Source organism: Mercenaria mercenaria, chromosome 12 (assembly GCF_021730395.1).
Source record: "Mercenaria mercenaria strain notata chromosome 12, MADL_Memer_1, whole genome shotgun sequence".
Classification (NCBI taxonomy): domain Eukaryota; kingdom Metazoa; phylum Mollusca; class Bivalvia; order Venerida; family Veneridae; genus Mercenaria; species Mercenaria mercenaria.
In genome coordinates this window covers 942,441-963,953 of record NC_069372.1, presented here as the reverse complement: position 1 = coordinate 963,953, position 21,513 = coordinate 942,441, and the positions used below count along the sequence as shown (strand labels likewise).

The 21,513-nt window shown below is 36.5% G+C and overlaps 1 protein-coding gene across 2 annotated transcripts in view; it reads left to right on the top strand.

Annotated features, from left to right (window-relative positions):
• LOC123535331 (ATP-binding cassette sub-family C member 8-like) overlaps positions 1-21,513 on the top strand; it is a 70,537-nt gene that overhangs the window by 28,689 nt on the left and 20,335 nt on the right. For both annotated transcript variants that reach the window (XM_053518954.1, XM_053518953.1), the window contains 11 exons: positions 2,051-2,156; positions 2,735-2,830; positions 3,633-3,717; positions 7,912-7,992; positions 8,962-9,099; positions 11,760-11,884; positions 12,654-12,777; positions 13,344-13,434; positions 16,568-16,815; positions 20,068-20,228; positions 20,811-20,880. In XM_053518954.1, the coding sequence (XP_053374929.1) occupies positions 2,051-2,156; positions 2,735-2,830; positions 3,633-3,717; positions 7,912-7,992; positions 8,962-9,099; positions 11,760-11,884; positions 12,654-12,777; positions 13,344-13,434; positions 16,568-16,815; positions 20,068-20,228; positions 20,811-20,880 (1,325 nt within the window). The remainder of the gene's footprint in view (positions 1-2,050; positions 2,157-2,734; positions 2,831-3,632; positions 3,718-7,911; positions 7,993-8,961; positions 9,100-11,759; positions 11,885-12,653; positions 12,778-13,343; positions 13,435-16,567; positions 16,816-20,067; positions 20,229-20,810; positions 20,881-21,513) is intronic.

The window sequence follows — 21,513 nt, the reverse complement described above, 5'->3', positions numbered from 1 at the left end:
TCATATTTTGCATACTTGTTTACCATCATGACCTCAGTCTGTGAAAAGGAGGAGGCAACTCTATCAAGCATTTTGACTAAATTATGGCCCCATTTTGACTTAGAATAAATGTTAAAGTTTGTGTACCACCCCAAATATTTTCAAAGTCCATTGAGATATTGCTTTCATATTTTGCATACTTGATTACCATCATGACCCCAGTCTGTAAAAAGGAGGAGGCAACTCTATCAAGCATTTTGACTGAATTATGGCCCCTTTTCGACTTAGAATAAATGTTTAAGTTTGTGTACCACCCCAAATATTTTCAAAGTCCATTGAGATATTGCTTTCATATTTTGCATACTTGTTAACCATCATGACCTCAGTCTGTAAAAAGGAGGAGGCAACTCTATCAAGCATTTTGACTGAATTATGGCCCCTTTTCGACTTAGAATAAATGTTAAAGTTTGCGTACCACCCCAAATATTTTCAAAGTCCATTGAGATATTACTTTCATATTTTGCATACTTGTTAACCATCATGACCCCAGTCTGTAAAAAGGAGGAGGCAACTCTATCAAGCATTTTGACTGAATTATGGCCCCTTTTTGACTTAGAATAAATGTTAAAGTTTGCGTACCACCCCAAATATTTTCAAAGTCCATTGAGATATTGCTTTCATATTTTGCATACTTGTTTACCATCATGACCCCAGTCTGTAAAATGGAGGAGGCAACTCTATCAAGCATTTTGACTGAATTATGGCCCCTTTTCAACTTAGAATAAATGTTTAAGTTTGTGTACCACCCCAAATATTTTCAAAGTCCATTGAGATATTGCTTTCATATTTTGCATACTTGTTTACCATCATGACCTCAGTCTGTAAAAAGGAGGAGTCATCTCTATCAAGCATTTTGACTGAATTATGGCCCCTTTTTGACTTAGAATAAATGTTAAAGTTTGCGTACCACCCCAAATATTTTCAAAGTCCATTGAGATATTGCTTTCATATTTTGCATACTTGTTTACCATCATGACCCCAGTCTGTAAAATGGAGGAGGCAACTCTATCAAGCATTTTGACTGAATTATGGCCCCTTTTCAACTTAGAATAAATGTTTAAGTTTGTGTACCACCCCAAATATTTTCAAAGTCCATTGAGATATTGCTTTCATATTTTGCATACTTGTTTACCATCATGACCTCAGTCTGTAAAAAGGAGGAGGCATCTCTATCAAGCATTTTGACTGAATTATGGCCCCTTTTTGACTTAGAATAAATGTTAAAGTTTGTGTACCACCCCAAATATTTTCAAAGTCCATTGAGATATTGCTTTCATATTTTGCATACTTGTTTACCATCATGACCCCAGTCTGTAAAAAGGAGGAGGCAACTCTATCAAGCATTTTGACTGAATTATGGCCCCTTTTCGACTTAGAATATGCTTATTGTAACGTTAAAGTTTTACTCATTGCTTATATTATACTATCAAGCACTGAGAATAGTCGAGCGCGCTGTCCACTGACAGCTCTTGTTATACCTATAGTTAATATATCATACTTGCTTTATTTGAAAATACACCCAAAAGGCAGTTATAAGTCTAACTTTCATGGGTTTAATAGTGAGTTGGTTTTGTCAGTGAAATAAGTCCTTCTCATGACTTAGTTGAATCATGAAATGAAATCCTGGTTTATAGAACCATGAAATTCAACCGTGGTTGAGACTTGATTGAACTTTGAAATTAAGTCTTGGTTGAGTCTTGATTTGAGTCATGAATTTAAGTTCTTGTTTAAACTTGAAATGAACCATGAAATTATGTTGTAGTTGAGATTTTAATTGAACCATGAAATTGAGTCATGGTTGAGACTTGATTTGAATCACAAGCTAAGTTCTTGTTGAGTTGAACGATAAAAGTTGCGATTGAAAACCTATGGTACATTTCTAAATTTTGAAATCAATAAATTCATGACTCCATTATTGAACATTTGGGAAAAAAGCCACAAATTTTATGCAAAGATTTTGCCAGAATTTTTATTTTGATAAAGACAGAAAAAAAAACATTGGATATTTCAGGAAAGTTGATAATGGTTGTAGGATCTGTGGGCAGTGGGAAATCTTCTCTGTTGTCAGCTTTACTGGGAGAAATGTTGACCGTGTCTGGAAGAGTTCACTGGTGCAGGTAAAAAAGTCTCAAAAGTTTGAAATGGTTATTTCTTTGTTTAATATTTGTTGTTCAAATGCATTTTACTTTTTACTGTTTTCTTACTATTAGATTCCTATAAAATACACTTTCTTTGACGTAAATTTCTAATTTTGTTACTTTGATGAAAACTTTCAAGGTTTTGTTAGTGAATTATTACGGTGCAGTCCAAAGCTGGTTTTAAGCATGCCAGACCTCTAGAATAGTAGTCAAAATGGTGGAGCTTATCAAATTCCTTAACCTTTAGCCTGCTGGCCGCGAATATTTATGCCTTTGCGACCAGTGCAGACCAAGATCAGCCTGCACATCCGTGCAGGCTGATCATGGTCTGCACTGTTCGCTATTAAGTCAGCATAAATTTTTCAGCAAGCACCCCTTCAATAAATAAATGGTATTGCCCATATTGAACGTTGGACCAGTCCATTTTAGAAATTTAGCAGGGTAAAGGTTAAAGACCATACATGCTTTTATATAGACTGCATTTCATTTTAGGTACAGTCTTGAAACCTTCATGCTTGCAAATCTGTGATTACTCTGAAAATTATTATATTTTTCAGAAATGCTAGCCTTGCCTATGTCTCCCAGAAACCATGGTTACTAAACAAAACATTGAGGGAAAATATTCTCTTTGGAAACACATATTCCTGGAAGAGGCAAGAATTTATATTTATTGTATTCAGAGTACTGCTAAAAAAATTAATGTTGGTCAATCACATTTGCAGTATTATATCATGTATTTTTCAGACATGCTTTGCAAGGAAAACTCGAGGTAACATAGTAATTAGTTGGAACTAATTTCAACTTTGATTTATTTTTACCTGGTTGACCAATAAATGTAATAGAAATTGTCTTAAGAAATTACGGGATTTTGAAAAATGTTACATTGGATTGTCTATGGACTTGAAGAATAAGTTCTTCTTTGTGGAGCCCGCTTGCGGTGAGCTTGATATAGTTGGCACTTTTGGCGGTTCGGTGTATGTCCGTGCGTCTGTCTGATTTTGTCCGGACCATAACTTTGACATGCATGGAGCAATCTTGTTTATATTTGGCATGAATGTTTACCTCAATGAGAAGCCCATGTTTCTATCTGAAAGGTCCAGGTCACAGTTGGAGGTCAAAGGTCAAATTGAAGTTTGTCCGGAGCATTTCTTCCTCATGCATGGTGGGATTTTGATGTAACTTGGCATGAATGTTCACCATTATGAGACAGAGTGTCATGCGCAAGAACCAGGTCCCTAGGTCCAAGGTCAAGGTCACACTTGACAGCTTGCAGGCTCGACATTCTGCCCGTGGGCATACTTGTTTAGGATGCTGCAATAGAAATATAAATCTTAAAAATTATAATTACCTCCATTTGGTTGATTTTGGGTGCATGGGTGTGACATACTAAGAGACGGTATGTTGTAATATTACAGGTATCAAATATACTAAAATATAATATGTTTCGATGTTCAGGTATCAGAAAGTGATAGAGGCATGTGCACTACAGCCAGACATAGACAGTCTTCCTGCAGGGGATGCTACAGAAATAGGGGAAAAGGTAATGTATACAGTTGTGTAACTTGTTTGATTGGAGTTGTCTACCTTGATAAATTCTATAATTGGAAAGAAACTTTCAAGTTTACCTGAGGCCTCTTGTGGTTCCCAGGTAGCATGAAGCACACTTTTTCTATAATTTTATGGGTGTTTGTGGCAGTTCTTCATTAAAAAAATAACAAATCATAATGCAGCACACAAGCAGGAAAGGAGGTTTCTGAACAGTGTCAAAACTGATTTGTTGAGGAGTTATATTTCTAGCTTTCGTGAAGAGAACTTACTTTCTGTAGTGATGATCATACAATGCGAAACGCGAAACTCTGTCCTGACGACAAAGTTGATGTTGTATATTTCCTAGCCATTGCTTGGAACGTGCAGTATGGCAGGCAATCACTGTTTTTAGCTCACATGTCACAAAGTGACACGGTGAGTTTTTGTGATTGCGCAGCGTCCGTCGTCCGTCCGTGCATCAGTGCGTAAACTTTTGCTTGTGACCACTCTAGAGGTCACATTTTTTGTGGGATCTTTATGAAAGTTGGTCAGAATGTTCATCTTGATGATATCTAGGTCAAGTTCGAAACTGGGTCACGTGCGATCCAAAACTAGGTCAGTAGGTCTAAAAGTAGAAAAACCTTGTGACCTCTCTAGAGGCCATACTTTTCAATGGATCTTCATGAAAGTTGGTCTGAATCATCAGACTGAATGTTCATCTTGATGATATCTAGGTCAAGTTCGAAACTGGGTCAACTGCCTTCAAAAACTAGGTCAGTAGGTCAAATAATAAAAAAAACCTTGTGACCTCTCTAGAGGCCATATTTTTCATGGGATCTGTATGAAAAATGGTCTGAATGTTCATCTTGATGATATCTAGGTCAAGTTCAAAACTGGGTCATGTGCCGTCAAAAACTAGGTCAGTAGGTCAAATAAAAAAAAAACCTTGTGACCTCTCTAGAGGCCATATTTTTCATGGGATCTGTATGAAAGTTGGTCTGAATGTCCATCTTGATGATATCTAGGTCAGGTTTGAAACTGGGTCAACTATGTTAAAAAACTAGGTCAGTAGGTCTAAAAATAGAAAAACCTTGTAACCTCTCTAGAGGCCATACTTTTGAATGGATCTTCATGAAAATGGTCAGAATGTTCTACTTGATGATATCTAGGTCAAGTTCGAAACTGGGTCACGTGCCTTCAAAAACTAGGTCAGTAGGTTATATAATAAAAAAACCTTGTGACCTCTCTAGAGGCCATATTTTTCATAGGATCTGTATGAAAGTTGGTCTGAATGTTCATCTTGATGATATCTAGGTCAAGTTCAAAACTGGGTGAACTGCGGTCAAAAACTAGGTCAGTAGATTTAAAAAAAGAAAAACCTTTTGACCTCTAGAGGCCATATTTTTCAATGGATCTTCATGAAAATTGGTCTGAATGTTCACCTTGATGATATCTAGGTAAATTACGAAACTTGGTCATGTGCGGTCAAAAACTAGGTCATTAGGTCAAATAATAGAAAAACCTTGTGACCTCTCTTAGAGGCCATATTTTTCAATGGATTTTCATGAAAATGGGTCAGAATTTTTAGCTCACCTGTCACAAAGTGACAAGGTGAGCTTTTGTGATCATGCGGTGTCTGTCGTCCGTGCGTCCATGCGTGCGTAAACTTTTCCTTGTGACATCTCTAGAGGTCACATTTTTTCATGGGATCTGTATGAAAATGGGTCAGAATGTTCATCTTGGTAAATTCTAGGTCAAGTTCGAAACTGGGTCACGTGCCTTCAAAAACTGGGTCAGTAGGTCTAAAAATAGAAAAACCTTGTGACCTCTCTAGAGGCCATAATTTTCAATGGATCTTCATGAAAATTAATCAGAATGTTCACCTTGATGATATCTAGGTCAAGTTCAAAACTGGGTCACGTGCGGTCAAAAACTAGGTCAGTAGGTCTAAAAAAAGAAAAACCTTGTGACCTCTCTAGAGGCCATATATTTCAAAAAATCTTCATGAAAATTGGTCGGAATGTTCACCTTGATGATATCTAGGGCAAATTTGAAACTGGATCATGTGCTGTCAAAAACTAGGTCAGGAGGTCTAAAAATAGAAAAACCTTGTGACCTCTCTAGAGGCCATTTTTTTGACAAGATCTTCATGAAAATTGGTCAGAATGTTCACCTTGATGATATCTAGGTCAAGTTCGAAACTGGGTCACGTGCGGTCAAAAACTAGGTCAGTAGGTCTAAAAATAGAAAAACCTTGTGACCTTTCTAGAGGCCATATATTTCACAAGGTCTTCATGAAAATTGGTCAGAACGTTCACCTTGATGATATCTAGGTCAAGTTCGAAACTGGATCACGTGCCATCAAAAACTAGGTCAGTAGGTCAAATAATAGAAAAACCTTGTGACCTCTCTAAAGGCTATATTTTTCATGGGATCTGTATGAAAGTTGGTCTGAATGTTCATCTTGATGATATCTAGGCCAAGTTAGAAACTGGGTCACGTGCCGTCCAAAACTAGGTCAGTAGGTCTAAAAATAGAAAAACCTTGTGACCTCTCTAGAGGCCATATATTTCATGAAATCTTCATGAAAATTGGTCAGAATGTTCATCTTGATGATATCTAAGTTAAGTTTGAAAGTGGGTCACGTGCCATCAAAAACTAGGTCAGTAGGTCAAATAATAGAAAAACCTTGTGACCTCTCTAGAGGCCATATTTTCCATGGTATCTGTATGAAAGTTGGTCTGAATGTTCATCTTGATGATAACTAGGTCAAGTTCGAAACTGGGTCACGTGCCTTCAAAAACTAGGTCAGTAGGTCAAATAATAGAAAAACCTTGTGACCTCTCTAAAGGCCATATTTTTCAATGGATCTTCATGAAAGTTGGTCTGAATGTTCATCTTGATGATATCTAGGTCAAGTTTGAAACAGGGTCATGTGCGGTCAAAAACTAGGTCAGCAGGTCTAAAAATAGAAAAACCTTGTGACCTCTCTAGAGGCCATACTTGTGAATGGATCTCCATAAAAATTGGTCAGAATGTTCATCTTGATGATATCTAGGTCAAGTTCGAAAGTGGGTCACGTGCCGTCAAACAGTAGGTCAGTAGGTCAAATAATGAAAAAACGTTGTGACCTCTCTAGAAGCCATTTTTTTCATGGGATCTGTATGAAAGTTGGTCTGAATGTTTATCTTGATGATATCTAGGTCAAGTTTGAAACTGGGTCAACTGCGATCAAAAACTAGGTCAGTAGGTCTTGAAATAGAAAAACCTTGTGACCTCTCTAGAGGCCATACCCTTGAATGGATCTTCATGAAAATTGGTCAGAATGTACACCTTGATGATATCTAGGTCAAGTTTGAAACTGGGTCACGTGCCTTAAAAAACTAGGTCAATAGGTCAAATAATAGAAAAACCTTGTGACCTCTCTAGAGATCATATTTTTCAATGGATCTTCATGAAAATTGGTCAGAATTTTTATCTTGATTATATCTAGGTCAAGTTCAAAACTGGGTCACATGAGCTCAAAAACTAGGTCACTATGTCAAATAATAGAAAAGACGACGTCATACTCAAAACTGGATCATGTGGGAAGAGGTGAGCGATTCAGGACCATCATGGTCCTCTAGTTATCTTTATGATATCAAGTGAAGTTCAAAACTGGGTCACGAGCTCAAAAACTAGGTCACTGTCAAATAATAGAAAAAACGATATCATACTCAGTTCAAAACTGGGTCACGTTGGGACAGGTGAGCGATTCAGGACCATCATGGTCCTCTTGTTTTTTAAATGAATTGATTGGCAGAAAACATTTTCTTTGGTCTTTACTTATGAGCATTCCTATCAAATAAATAAAGTAAATGAATTGGGAGTTTTGCCACCGGATTGTACTGAACCTGTGTTAGATGTGTGTGGAATAAACTCAGGCTTGGGCTGGTTTAGGCTTGATGAATTTGGGATGGTGAAAAATTGTTCTTGTATTAAAAACAACTCAAAGTTCCAACTTATATCAATATTTAGTTTTTCCCTCAATAAATGTCATATGCAAGCTTTTTTTGTTTTTAATTGTACTTTTATTAAAATTAAATATCGCTCTAAGCTGAAAATATTCTATTACTAGTTTTCTTGAACATCATTTTCTATACATTTCAAGTAATATGGAGTTGCCACAACTTATAGTTTCTATATTAAAATATATTTTCCATTGCAGGGTGTAAATTTAAGTGGAGGACAGAAACAACGAATCAGTATTGCCAGAGCATTATATTCTACTGCTGATATCATTCTTATGGTATGTATTGATGATTCAGCATTTTCTGATGTTTTAAGATTAACTCAGACAAGATGGGGCAGGTAATTGTTAACAACAGAACTGCTTGCTTTATTAAAAGGTTAATGCACCACATTGCTATATTTAGAGATTATGAGAAAAGAAAATCTAGAACAGCCTAACATTTATTTATGATACAAGCTTTAATTGAGTCGTGCCATGAGAAAACCAACATAGTGTGTTTGCGACCAGCAGGATCCATATTGTTCGCTTTCAAGCCTATTGCAATTAGAGAAACCATTAGTAAACAGCATGGATCCTGATCTGCGCAGGCTGGTCTGGATCCATGCTGGTTGCAAACGCACTATGTTGGTTTTCTCATGGTGCGGCTCATTTTATTTTGTCCCTGTCTGATACCCTACTCCTGCAGTATACAAGTCAGAACTACACCAGAACTTGAACAGAGTTCATTTCTTAGAAAAATTGTTGCTATAATTGATTTTTTTTCCATATTAGATAATAGTAGCAATGGTTTTGTTGTTGCTAATATACTTAGTGATTTATAGTCAGACATAAATTATCTAACATTCTGTCCAAATACATATTAAAGGGAATATGCAACATCTGAAAACATTTTTTATTTGAAAGGGTTTGGTACAACATTAAAACTGGACATAATTAAGAAAAAGCAATGTGAAAAAAATATCCAATCTGCAGTGGTTAATATTCTGCTTTTAATTATGAGTCTGTGAATACATTTTATGTATATCTTAACCTTTAGCCAGCTATATTTCCAAAATGGACTAGTCCATCATCCAGTTTGGGTAATACCATTCATTATTCGAAGGGGTTTTAAACTGAAAATTTACTAACTGAATAGCGAACAGTGCAGATCTTGGTCTGCAGATCTTGGTCTGCACTATTCGCAAAGGCAGAATCACTTGCCGACAGCAGGTTAAAGGTAAACATATAATTTTTTTTTTCTTCCAGGATGACCCATTATCTGCTTTAGATGCCCATGTAGGTAGACACGTGTTTGATGATGTCATCATGAAGAAGATGATGCGGAGGAGGAAAACAGTCATTCTAGTCACACATCAACTTCAGTATCTCAACTATGCATATAATGTAAGGATGCTCAATTATTGTTTTCTTGTGTTTATGACTGAATAATGACTGTTTTCACTAGTCATCCAGGCACCTTGAAATCCAGTCAAAATAGCAGATACAGTGGTACTGTGGTAAGAATCCAAAGTACTCAACCAGTGGGCATGAATTAGATCCACAGCTTCTCAAACTAAATTACTATTACATTAGTGTAGATAAGAGACTTGTATATGGGTACTTAATACCTGAATCACTAAAGAACAAGGAAAGCATGTGAAATTTTAATGCCTTCTGTATCTTGCACTATTTTCCAACTTAAGTCAGGTTTGATGCTAGGGTAACTGATGGTGACTATAAATAAATGTACACACAAGTAAGTTAGGTTATGTGTCTTTTTAATTAGAGCATGTTCATTCGTGGCTACACATGGGGAAAGTGTCATTTACTACATATAGGGACAGTGTCATTTACTACATATAGGGACAGTGTCATTTACTACACATGGGGAAAGTGTCATTTACTACACATAGGGCAAGTGCCATTTACTACACATAGGGAAAGTGCCATTTACTACACATAGGGATGGTGTCATTTACTACACATATGGAAAGTGTCATTTACTACACATAGGGCAAGTGCCATTTACTACATAGAGGGACAGTGTCATTTACTACACATAGGGCAAGTGCCATTTACTACACATGGGGAAAGTGCCATTTACTACATATAGGGAAAGTGCCATTTACTACACATAGGGAAAGTGCCATTTACTACACATAGGGCAAGTGCCATTTACTACACATAGGGAAAGTGCCATTTACTACATATAGGGACAGTGTCATTTACTACACATGGGGAAAGTGCCATTTACTACATATAGGTATAGTGTCATTTAACACATAGGGACAGTGCCATTTACTACATATAGGGACAGTGTCATTTACTACACATGGGGAAAGTGTCATTTACTACACATAGGGCAAGTGCCATTTACTACACATAGGGAAAGTGCCATTTACTACACATAGGGATGGTGTCATTTACTACACATATGGAAAGTGTCATTTACTACACATAGGGCAAGTGCCATTTACTACATAGAGGGACAGTGTCATTTACTACACATAGGGCAAGTGCCATTTACTACACATAGGGACAGTGTCATTTACTACACATAGGGCAAGTGCCATTTACTACAGATAGGGAAAGTGCCATTTACTACACATAGGGACAGTGTCATTTACTACAGATAGGGATAGTGCCATTTACTACACATAGGGACAGTGCCATTTACTACACATAGGGACAGTGCCATTTACTACAGATAGGGATAGTGCCATTTACTACACATAGGGACAGTGCCATTTACTACACATAGGGAAAGTGCCATTTACTACACATAGGGCAAGTGTCATTTCCAACACATAGGGAAAGTGCCATTTACTACACATAGGGACAGTGCCATTTACTACACATAGGGAAAGTGCCATTTACTACACATAGGGACAGTGCCATTTACTACACATGGGGACAGTGTCATTTACTACACATAGGGAAAGTGCCATTTACTACACATAGGGAAAGTGTCATTTACTACACATAGGGACAGTGCCATTTACTACACATGGGGAAAGTGCTATTTACTACATATAGGTATAGTGTCATTTACTACACATGGGGAAAGTGTCATTTACTACTTATAGGTATAGTGTCATTTACTACACATGGGGAAAGTGTCATTTACTACATATAGGTATAGTGTCATTTACTACACATGGGGAAAGTGCCATTTACTACATATAGGTATAGTGTCATTTACTACACATAGGGACAGTGCCATTTACTACACATAGGGGAAGTGCCATTTACTGCACATAGGGACAGTGTCATTTACTACACATAGGGAAAGTGTCATTTACTACATATATGTATAGTGTCATTTACTAAAACATGGGGGAAGTGTCATTTACTTCATATAGGTATAGTGTCATTTACTACACATGGGGCAAGTGCCATTTACTACATATAGGTATAGTGTCATTTACTACACATAGGGCAAGTGCCATTTACTACACATAGGGAAAGTGCCATTTACTACACATAGGGACGGTGTCATTTACTACACGTGGGGAAAGTGTCATTTACTACACATAGGGCAAGTGCCATTTACTACACATAGGGAAAGTGTCATTTACTACACATAGGGCAAGTGCCATTTACTACACATAGGGACAGTGTCATTTACTACACATAGGGAAAGTGTCATTTACTACACATGGGGGAAAGTGTCATTTACTTTTGAAGAAGTTTAGAAGAACACTGCAACAAACATAGTACTCTTCAGCAAAACAGTCATGCACAATATGAAACTTTTACACATAGGGCAAGTGCCATTTACTACACATAGGGAAAGTGTCATTTACTACACATAGGGCAAGTGCCATTTACTACACATAGGGACAGTGTCATTTACTACACATAGGGAAAGTGTCATTTACTACACATAGGGCAGGTGCCATTTACTACACATAGGGACAGTGTCATTTACTACACATAGGGAAAGTGTCATTTACTACACATGGGGGAAAGTGTCATTTACTTTTGAAGAAGTTTAGAAGAACACTGCAACAAACATAGTACTCTTCAGCAAAACAGTCATGCACAATATGAAACTTTTTCAGGTTTTAGTCATGAAAGATGGAGAGATTGCATGCCAGGGGAAATTAACAGAGGTAAAGAAGACACATCCAGACTTGTATGAATCCTGGAGAAAAGCTCTCAAAGAAGCTAAAGCAGCAGAGTCTAGGTATGTCGTGACTTTTCCTTTAAAAAAAAAAAAGATGGCCAATATTTTTAATTTTTCAGTCTTGTCAAGTATAGGAAAGTTGGTGAATAGTATTACACTTCTTCAGCAAATTTTTCTTCTGTCTATTTTGGTCAGTTGTACAGTGATTTCATTTAAAATTATCATATTTCTTGCTGATTTTACAAATATTTATTGCATCAACTTTTCATGAAATATGACATTAAGATGATTTAATTTACAAATAGCTCACATGTGGGCTGAAAAAGAGCATGGCCTCTATTTTTTCTCTCTTTTTTTGTGTGTGTGTGTTGAATTACAGCAATGCAATTTAGGTCATATCACAATTTTCCAAACTTTTTGTCATGGAGGAAGAACGCAGGCATTCCTTTAGGCATAGTTTAAGGCATGGGCCGGGACCTATGTAGACTCACCATCCTGCCACAAGCCGTTCACGAGCCAGCTGGATGGCTTCGGACATGAAGAAGTCAACACCTCAAGTAAGGTTCTGAGCCCCGCATCATTGAGGGGCAAGTGATTTGAAGCCAGCACCTTATCCACTCAGTCATGGAGATCAGGGTTCATTATTGTTGAACTTCTGTTTTCAGAAGAAAGTTATTCTCACATATCTGAGTTTTACTTGCTATGGCTCATATCTTTATTTTTTTCTATGTCACTGAAACCCAAATACAGTCAGGGTCTTCATTGAAACATTGTGAAAAATCCTGTAAGATATCTTGAGATACTGATTAAAATATATTTTATTTGACAGTCGTAAAGGTTCAGAAAGTCTGGATGGCACTATAGATCACCTACCTGTCAGACAAATCAGTGATATTAGTCAAGCTAGTCAAGTATCAGTAGAGGAAGTACCTCCCAAAGAAAGTAATGGCAAGGTAAATACAAGCTACATGGTTACATGTATATCTGCACATCATTTTGTTTTGTATATACAGTTACACATGTTAGTGGTTGCCTTTATAAGACAGCCTCCTTCGTTAAACAGACACCCTTTTCAGTTATATCAGAGCCAGTTTGTTATGAATCTGACCTATAATAGGCAACCACCAAAGGTCAATTCTCTCTAAAATCAGGTTTATGTTTTAGACAAAGACATTTGATATTATACTGGACAGCCAAATAAGGAAAACAACAGATTAAACAAATGAGCTGCGCCATGAGAAAACCAACATAGTGCATTTGCAACCAGCATGGATCCAGACCAGCCTGCGCATCCATGCAGTCTGGTCAGGATCCATGCTGTTCGCTTTCAAAACCCATTGCAATTAGAGAAACAGTTAGCGAATTTCAATTTTCAATTTCAGTCCATAAAACACATGATAAAAGAAATCATTTTACGTCGATTTTCGGTTATCTTGAAGTAAAATGCTCAATCCATTGGAATTTGAGATATCGACTTTCAACTGTTTTTGTTTGTACATGTATATTTACTTTATTTCAGTTATCTACAGTAAGTGAGCCAGGGTCCATTGAATCTCACCTTGCAAATGAAAGTGCTGAACTTAAAGAGGAGGATGAAGACGAGGATAAAGGTAAGTTACTTGTTCTTGATTTCTGGTTAACTTGCTCTGAGTATCTTGTTAAGTGGTTAACTTGCTCTCAGTATCTTATTAAGTGGTTAATTTGCTCTAAGTATCTTGTCAAGTGGTTAACTTGCTCTCAGTATCTAGTTAAGTGGTTAACTTGCTCTCAGCATCTTGTTAACCACACTTGCTCTCAGTATCTTGTCAAGTCATTAATTTGCTCTCAGTATCTTGTTAAGTGGTTAACTTGCTCTCAGTATTCTTTTAAGTTTTTTTCTAGATACCAAATTCACGTTTTCTGAATATCTAATTGAGTTTTTCTAGATATCTTCTAGTTTTCTGGATATCTTGTGAGCCTGTTCTGGATAATCTGAAAATTTTGTTAAGTTGATCTATGTAATTAAATTTTTCTCGATATTTTGTTGACCTGTTACTGATATCCTATTAGATGGTTCTGGATGTCTAGTAAATTTGTTCTGAATATCTGTTATAAGTTTTTTTGGACATCCACATAATTTGTTCTTATTATTTAGTTGATATGATCTGGATATCTAGTGAACTTGTTCTTGATGTCATGTTGGCTTGTTCTGGATATCTAGTTAAACTGTTCTGGATAACTCTTTCTTGATATCTTTTTATTTTGTTATTCATATCTAGTTTACTTATTCAGGATATCTTGTTAACTCTTTTTTGCTTGACTATTTGAAGAATAAGTAGAGCTATCCTACTCACCAGCGGCGTCGGCGTCACACCTTGCTTAAGTTTTTCGCACAAGTCCACTTTTTGACAGAGTCTTTTGAGATAAAGCTTTGAAACTTTCAACACTTGTTTACCATCACCATTTTCAGTTCTAGGCAAGAGTACATAACTCCATCAAGAAATTTGACTGAATTATGGCCCCTTTTAACTTAGAAATCTTGGTTAAGTTTTTCGTACCAGTTCACATTTTGTGTAAAGTGTTTGACATATAACTTTGAAACTTTTATCACTTGTTTATTATAACAGTCTCTATCTGTAGGCAAGAGAACATAACTCTGTCAACTATTTTGGCTGAATTATGGCCTTTTTTTGACTTGGAAATTGGTTCAGTTTTCGTAAAAGTCCATGTTTTGTCAAAACTATTTGACATATTGCTTTGAAACTTTGAACACTTGTTTATCATCATGATTTCCATCTGTAGGCAAGAGTACATAACTCTGTCAACTATCTTGGCTGAATTATGGCCCTTTTTGGACTTGGAAATTGGTTCTTTTTTCATACAAGTAAACATTTTGTCAAAGCTATTTGACACCTGGCTTTGAAACTTTTAACACTTGTTTATCATTATGATTCTCATCTGTAGGCTAGAGTTCATACCTCTGTCAACTCTTTTGGCTAAATTATAGCCCTTTTTAGCTCATCTGATTTTTAAGAAAAAAATGATGAGTTATTGTCATCACTTGATCGGCGTCAGCATTGCCTGGTTAAGTTTTATGTTTAGGTCATCTTTTCTCTCCTAAACTATAAAAGGTATTGCTTTGAAACTTGCAACACTTGTTCACCATCATAAGCTGACCCTGTACATCAAGAAACATAACTCCATTCTGCTATTTGCAAGAATTATTGCCCCTTTTGGAAAATCAGATTTCTTTGTTAAGTTTTATGTTTAGGTCAGCTTTTCTCATAAACTATCAAAGCTATTGCTTTAAAACTTGCAACACTTGTCCACCATCATAAGCTGACCCTGTACATCAAGAAACATAACTCTGTCCTTCTTTTTGCAAGAGTTATGGCCCCTTTTGGACTTAAAATATATCAGTTTTATTGGTTGTTTTATGTTTAAGTAAACTTTTCTCCTAAACTATCAAAGGTATTGCTTTGAAACTTGCAACAGTTGTTCACCATCATAATGACTCTGTACATCAAGAAACATAACTTCATCCTGCTTTCTGCAAGAATGATGGCCCTTTTTGGACTTAGAAAATCATGGGTAGGACAATTTTTCTATTATACAAAAAAATCAGGTGAGCGTCAGCACCCGTAAAGCGGTGCTCTTGTTGGACTTGGAAATCAGTTAAGTTTTTCGTACCAGTCTGTGTTTTGCCTAATCTGTTTGTCATATGGCTTTGAAACTTTGACCAATTGTTTACCTTCATATTCTGCTTACCTTGGACAAGGACTTGAGCTCGGTTATGGCCCTTGTTTGGACATAGAAATTAATTTGGTTTTGTATACCATTTGATATTTTGTCTATTAACTGTTTGATATATGGCTTTGAAATTTTGAACACTTGCTTATCAACATGGTCACACATTGCCATATAGTGCAAGACTAAACGAAATCCACAAAGGTAGGTTCATTGTTTGTCTTATCTGCTCCTTTTATTTTGTCTGAAAATCTCAGGTTATATTTTGACCCTATACTTCTATCAATGCTTCGAATAGTCGAGCATGCTGTCAACAGACAGCTCTTGTTTGATATCTGGTTTTCGCAGCCATTCTTTGTCTTAAGGAGCCTCTAAGGTTGAGTGGTAAAGGTCATATACTTCTTAATCAATCACTTGCCCCTTAATACTGTGGGTCTCATCTGTGCTTGTCTCTTTACGTCAGATTCTGTATACTATAGTGAGTAAACAGTCTAGGTGGTTGCTGAGGATTAAAGTCTGTAATGTGTCAGTGTGACTTTAATGATATAAAGGTCAATTTCAGAAGCCAGGAGGAAGTAGTGTATTTACTTCTGTAGGTGTTCGAAATCCCTGTAACCTGGCACAGTAGAAAGGAGGGCATTGTAAATGTTTAATGAGATGAAGGTAGAAATAACTAAATAAGAATCAAGAAACAAGTACCGAGTTCATGGCTGGATCAGTATAATGCAGTTGGCACTTATTTGCTACTGTTAAACCTGTATTAGTGGTTGCTTCTGATAGACAGTCATTTATCTTAAACAGTGACAATTTTTCAGCCATAAAAAGGCTATTTTTCTGAGCATCCCTAGTGTGGTTGCATGAATTTAACTGTATGGACTAAAGAGGTAAAAGTTTTCATTTCTTAGTCCTTAACAACCGATATTCTGAAAGAGTGAGAATCAGTCTATTAGATGAAGGGAGATAACAGTTGAAGTCCAGTAATATGTAATTAAAATCAGCTTTCTTATTTGTTTACAGAAGAATCTGGTGAGGAAAAATCTCAGGCAGGAAAACTTATAAAGAAAGAACATCGAGAAGTGGGGTCAGTCAATATACGGGTGTATTTAAGTCATTTACGGGCGTGCGGGATACCGTTTGTGTTGATGTCCTTACTCATACTTGTCACCAATCAAACCCTTCTAGTCAGTACTAACATTTGGGTGGCATGGTGGGCCAGTAAATCTACAGCGTTTTCAAAGTCTATACAGCCTATTAATTCAACACAGGTATGTCACTGTCATATAGTGAAACAACTTTTAATTATTCATGTCAGAAATCACTCTTTATGTCATCTAATGGAGACAAAACAAGTACAAAATGTATTATAAAATGGATGTTACATAGCTGTATCAATGACTTTTCATGTTTTGATAAAGGCCAGGTGGCCGAAAATTCAATTAAGAGTGATTTTTAACATGAATTATTATATCTACTTCCCTATGGAAGATCTTTGAATGAACATTTAATTAATTTGGTATAACATACTGTGAAATCATTAATATTTGTGGGGGACTAATTTTCATGGATTTCGTGGTTGAGTCAATCCATGAAATTTAATCCCAACGAACAAGTAAAATTCCCATTCATTTATGTTCAAAAGTTGAAATCCACGAATTCATATCCCGATGAAATTGCCGTTTTGACTAAAACCGCGAAATTTCATGCCCACGAAATTAAATGACTTTACAGTACATCCAATGATTATGATTTAAACTGGTTGGCTTAAAATAGATGTTTGATCAAATGTATCAGTTTGATTTGAGATTATCAGTCATTCATTTGTCACAAATAGCAGTGAGTAACGGTCTCGGAATTTTAATTCATCTGAGAGATGGATATTTCGCAGAAATGACGTTCAGTTAGCAGTATAAACACTAAAATAAGAAGTATTCAGTTAAACATGTACAAAGGACATCTTTCACTAAGAAAGTCATCATCAAATTATCTAACTAAAAATAACTGCATGTGGAAATGCATTCATAATAGTAGCAGCTATTTGTTTAAAAATTCCATTTTTTTCGTGGCATTACATGTTCATTCTATTTTATTATGTCTCCCACATCACTGTGTGGTGGTAGACATACTGATTTACTCCTGTCTGTCTGTCTGTGTGTCTGTCCATCTGTCACAAATCTTGTCGCACTCTATGTCGAACATTTTTCATCTGATCTTCACCAAACTTAAACAAAATGTGTTTGCCAATAAGTTCGCAGCCAAGTTCGATAACTAGCTAAATCGGCTCAGGCACATCAGAATTATGGCTCTTGAATTACGGATAGGCCGCTTACTCCAATACTTACCTGATAGGCCGCTCACTCCAACACTTACTCCAATCATACAGTACTGTTTATAGGTACAACATATTTATGCTAACATAGATACTGCATAGTTTTGAAATAGGAAATTTAGGCATAATATACCTATACCCTTTACATAATGCAGAAAAATTATATGATGCTAAATTCTGCAACAGTGTATAAAAATACAGTACTACAGTTAAAACACCCTTACGCTAGAATGACGTCGCGTTAACGTGCGGTGACGTCAAGAGTGCTACTATATTTTATCGTCTGTTTTAGATTAGGGGCATATTAGAATCGAAATAATTTATAGCAAAACAGTGTTTAAACACTATTTATACACTCGGCCGTGTAATACGTCGTACAAATATAAATTATTACGCCCAACGTATAACTGCCCATCGTGTATAAATAGTGTTAAAACACTCTTTTGCTATAAATTATTTCTTAAATGAATTTAATCTACATGTAGAAACTTGGTTCCTTAGGTAGACATTAAAAGAATCTTTTACCTTAAGTGTTTTTCTTGGTATTTTTTAGCTCACCTGTCACAAAGTGACAAGGTGAGCTTTTGTGATCACGCAGCGTCCGTCGTCCGTTAGTCCGTAAACTTTGCTTGTGACCACTCTAGAGGTCACATTTTTCATAGGGTCTTTATGAAAATTGGTCAGAATGTTCATCTTGATGATATCTAGGTCAAGTTTGAAACTGGGTCACGTGCGGTCAAAAACTAGGTCAGTAGGTCAAATAATAGAAAAACCTTTTGACCTCTCTAGAGGCCATATTTTTCATGGGATCTGTATGAAAGTTGGTCTGAATGTTCATCTTGATGATATCTAGGTCAGTTTTGAAACTGGGTCACATGTGGTCAAAAACTAGGTCAGTAGGTCTAAAAATAGAAAAACCTTGTGACCTCTCTAGAGGCCATACTTGTGAATGGATCTTCATAAAAATTGGTCAGAATGTTCACCTTGATGATACCTAGGTCAAGTTCGAAAGTGGGTCATGTGCCTTCAAAAAGTAGGTCAGTAGGTCAAATAATGAAAAAACCTTGTGACCTCTCTAGAGGCCATATTTTTCATGACTTCTGTATGAAAGTTGGTCTGAATGTTTTTCTTGATACATAGATCAAGTTTGAAACTGGGTGAACTGCGATCAAAAACTAGGTCAGTAGGACTTAAAGTAGAAAAACCTTGTGACCTCTCTAGAGGCCATACCCTTGAATGGATCTTCATGAAAATTGGTCAGAATGTTCACCTTGATGATATCTAGGTCAAGTTTGAAACTGGGTCACGTGCCATCAAAAACTAGGTCAGTAGGTCAAATAATAAAAAAACCTTGTGACCTCTCTAGAGGCCATACTTTTCATGGGAACTGCATGAAAGTTGGTCTGAATGTTCATCTTGATGATATCTAGGTCAAGTTAGAAACGGGGTCAACTGCGGTCAAAAACTAGGTCAGTAGGTCTAAAATTAGAAAAATCTTTTGACCTCTCTAGAGGCCATATTTTTCAATGGATCTTCATGAAAATTGGTCTGAATGTTCACCTTGATGATATCTAGGTCAGTTTTGAAACTGGGTCACGTGCGGTCAAAAACTAGGCCAGTAGGTATAAAAATAGAAAAACCTTGTGACCTCTCTAGAGGCCATATTTTTCATGAGATCTTCATGAAAATTAGTGAGAATGTTCACCTTGATGATATCTAGGTCAAGTTCAAAACAGGGTCACGTGCGGTCAAAAACTAGGCCAGTAGGTATAAAAATAGAAAAATCTTGTGACCTCTCTAGAGGCCATATTTTTCATGAGATCTTCATGAAAATTAGTGAGAATGTTCACCTTGATGATATCTAGGTCAAGTTCAAAACAGGGTCACATACCTTCGAAAACTAGGTCAATAGGTCAAATAATTGAAAAACCTTGTGACCTCTCTAGAGACCATATTTTTCAATGGATCTTCATGAAAATTGGTCAGAATTTTTATCTTGATGATATCTAGGTCAAGTTCAAAACTGGGTCACATGAGCTCAAAAACTAGGTCACTATGTCAAATAATAGAAAAAACGACGTCATACTCAAAACTGGGTCATGTGGGAACAGGTGAGCGATTCAGGATCATCATGGTCCTCTTGTTTAATTTTGAGTAAAACATATGCAAGACTTTATTTTTGTATCTTCAGGAGTTTGACAACTGGAAGTATATCCCCACATATATAACATTATCTGTGTGTGCAGTGATGGCCACGTTGATATCGGGCTTTGCCTTCCAGCTAACAGGGATCAGAGGCTCTAAAAATTTACACAGTGCTTTACTCAACACTGTCCTCCATGTTCCTATGAGGTATTTATCTTGGGAAACACAGCAGAGTGTTTGTCATTTATTCAGAAATCAGTATTAGCTGTAAATTTCTTTACTTACTTTGAGCTGCATCATGAGAAAACCAACAGTGCATTTGCGACCAGCATGGATCCAGACCAGCCTGCGCATCTGCGCAGCCTGATCAGGATCCATGCTGTTCACTTTCAATGCCTATTGCAATTAGAGAAACTATTAGTGAACAGTATGGATCCTGAGCAGACTGCACACATGTGCAGGCTGGTCTGGATCCATGCTGCATGCTGGTCTCAAATGCACTATGTTGGTTTTCTCAGGTGTGGCTTATTTGAAGTTATCTTGTCAATTCAGAAACTTATTCCCAGAAATAATTTGTTTCCTTTGACAAAGCAGTATCACAGGGGTATTAATCACTTCAGTGATAGCTCTAGTTTCCTCAGATTTTCCCTGTTACACTGTTCAGCATTGAAGAAGTCAAGTACTGTCTCCTTGATAGCTCTTGTTTTCTTCTTGACTTAATATTATTTTATAAATCTGTATTGAAAGTTATAAATAAAGATTTATGTAGTCATTGATATTGTCTTGCAGATTCTTTGATACAAATCCGAGTGGAAGAATTATAAACAGATTCTCATCTGATGTTGGCCAGATAGATCAGGTAATGATTAGATTATATATTAACCTGTACCCTGCTTAATTTCAATAATGAACTTGTCCATTTTTATACGCCCGTTTGAAAAACAGGACGCATTATGGGAACACCCCTGGTATTTTAAGGTATCTCTGCCTGGTAAGGAGTTTTTTCTGGACTTAGAAAAACAAAAGATTACAATAATTACTACACAACCACAGAATTAAAATTCCATTGGCAAATACAAGTGCTAGTGTAAAGAAATTTGCTGTGACGGGCGCATATTGTGACATTCTGGCACTCTTGTTCAATTTGGACAGTACTATTAACTGTTAAAAGGGGTGCTTAGAAAAAAGATATTGACTGAATGGCCAACAGTGCAGATCTTGATCAGACTGCAAAGATGCGCAGGCTGATCATGATCTACTCTGGTCACAAAAACAGAATCAATCGTGTCCAGCATGTTAAGGGTATCATTTGGATCTATCCAAGAAGGTCAAGAATCATAACTCTTGTCTTGCAAATAGCCTTATGTCAAGCACTTCCATGCATATTAGCACCTACAGGTGGCGCTGTTGTTGTTTTTTTTTTGTATGGAACTGAAGTACTTCCTTGTTTTGTTTTACACCACTTTTTTGCTTTCCAGTGGTCAGTCAACCT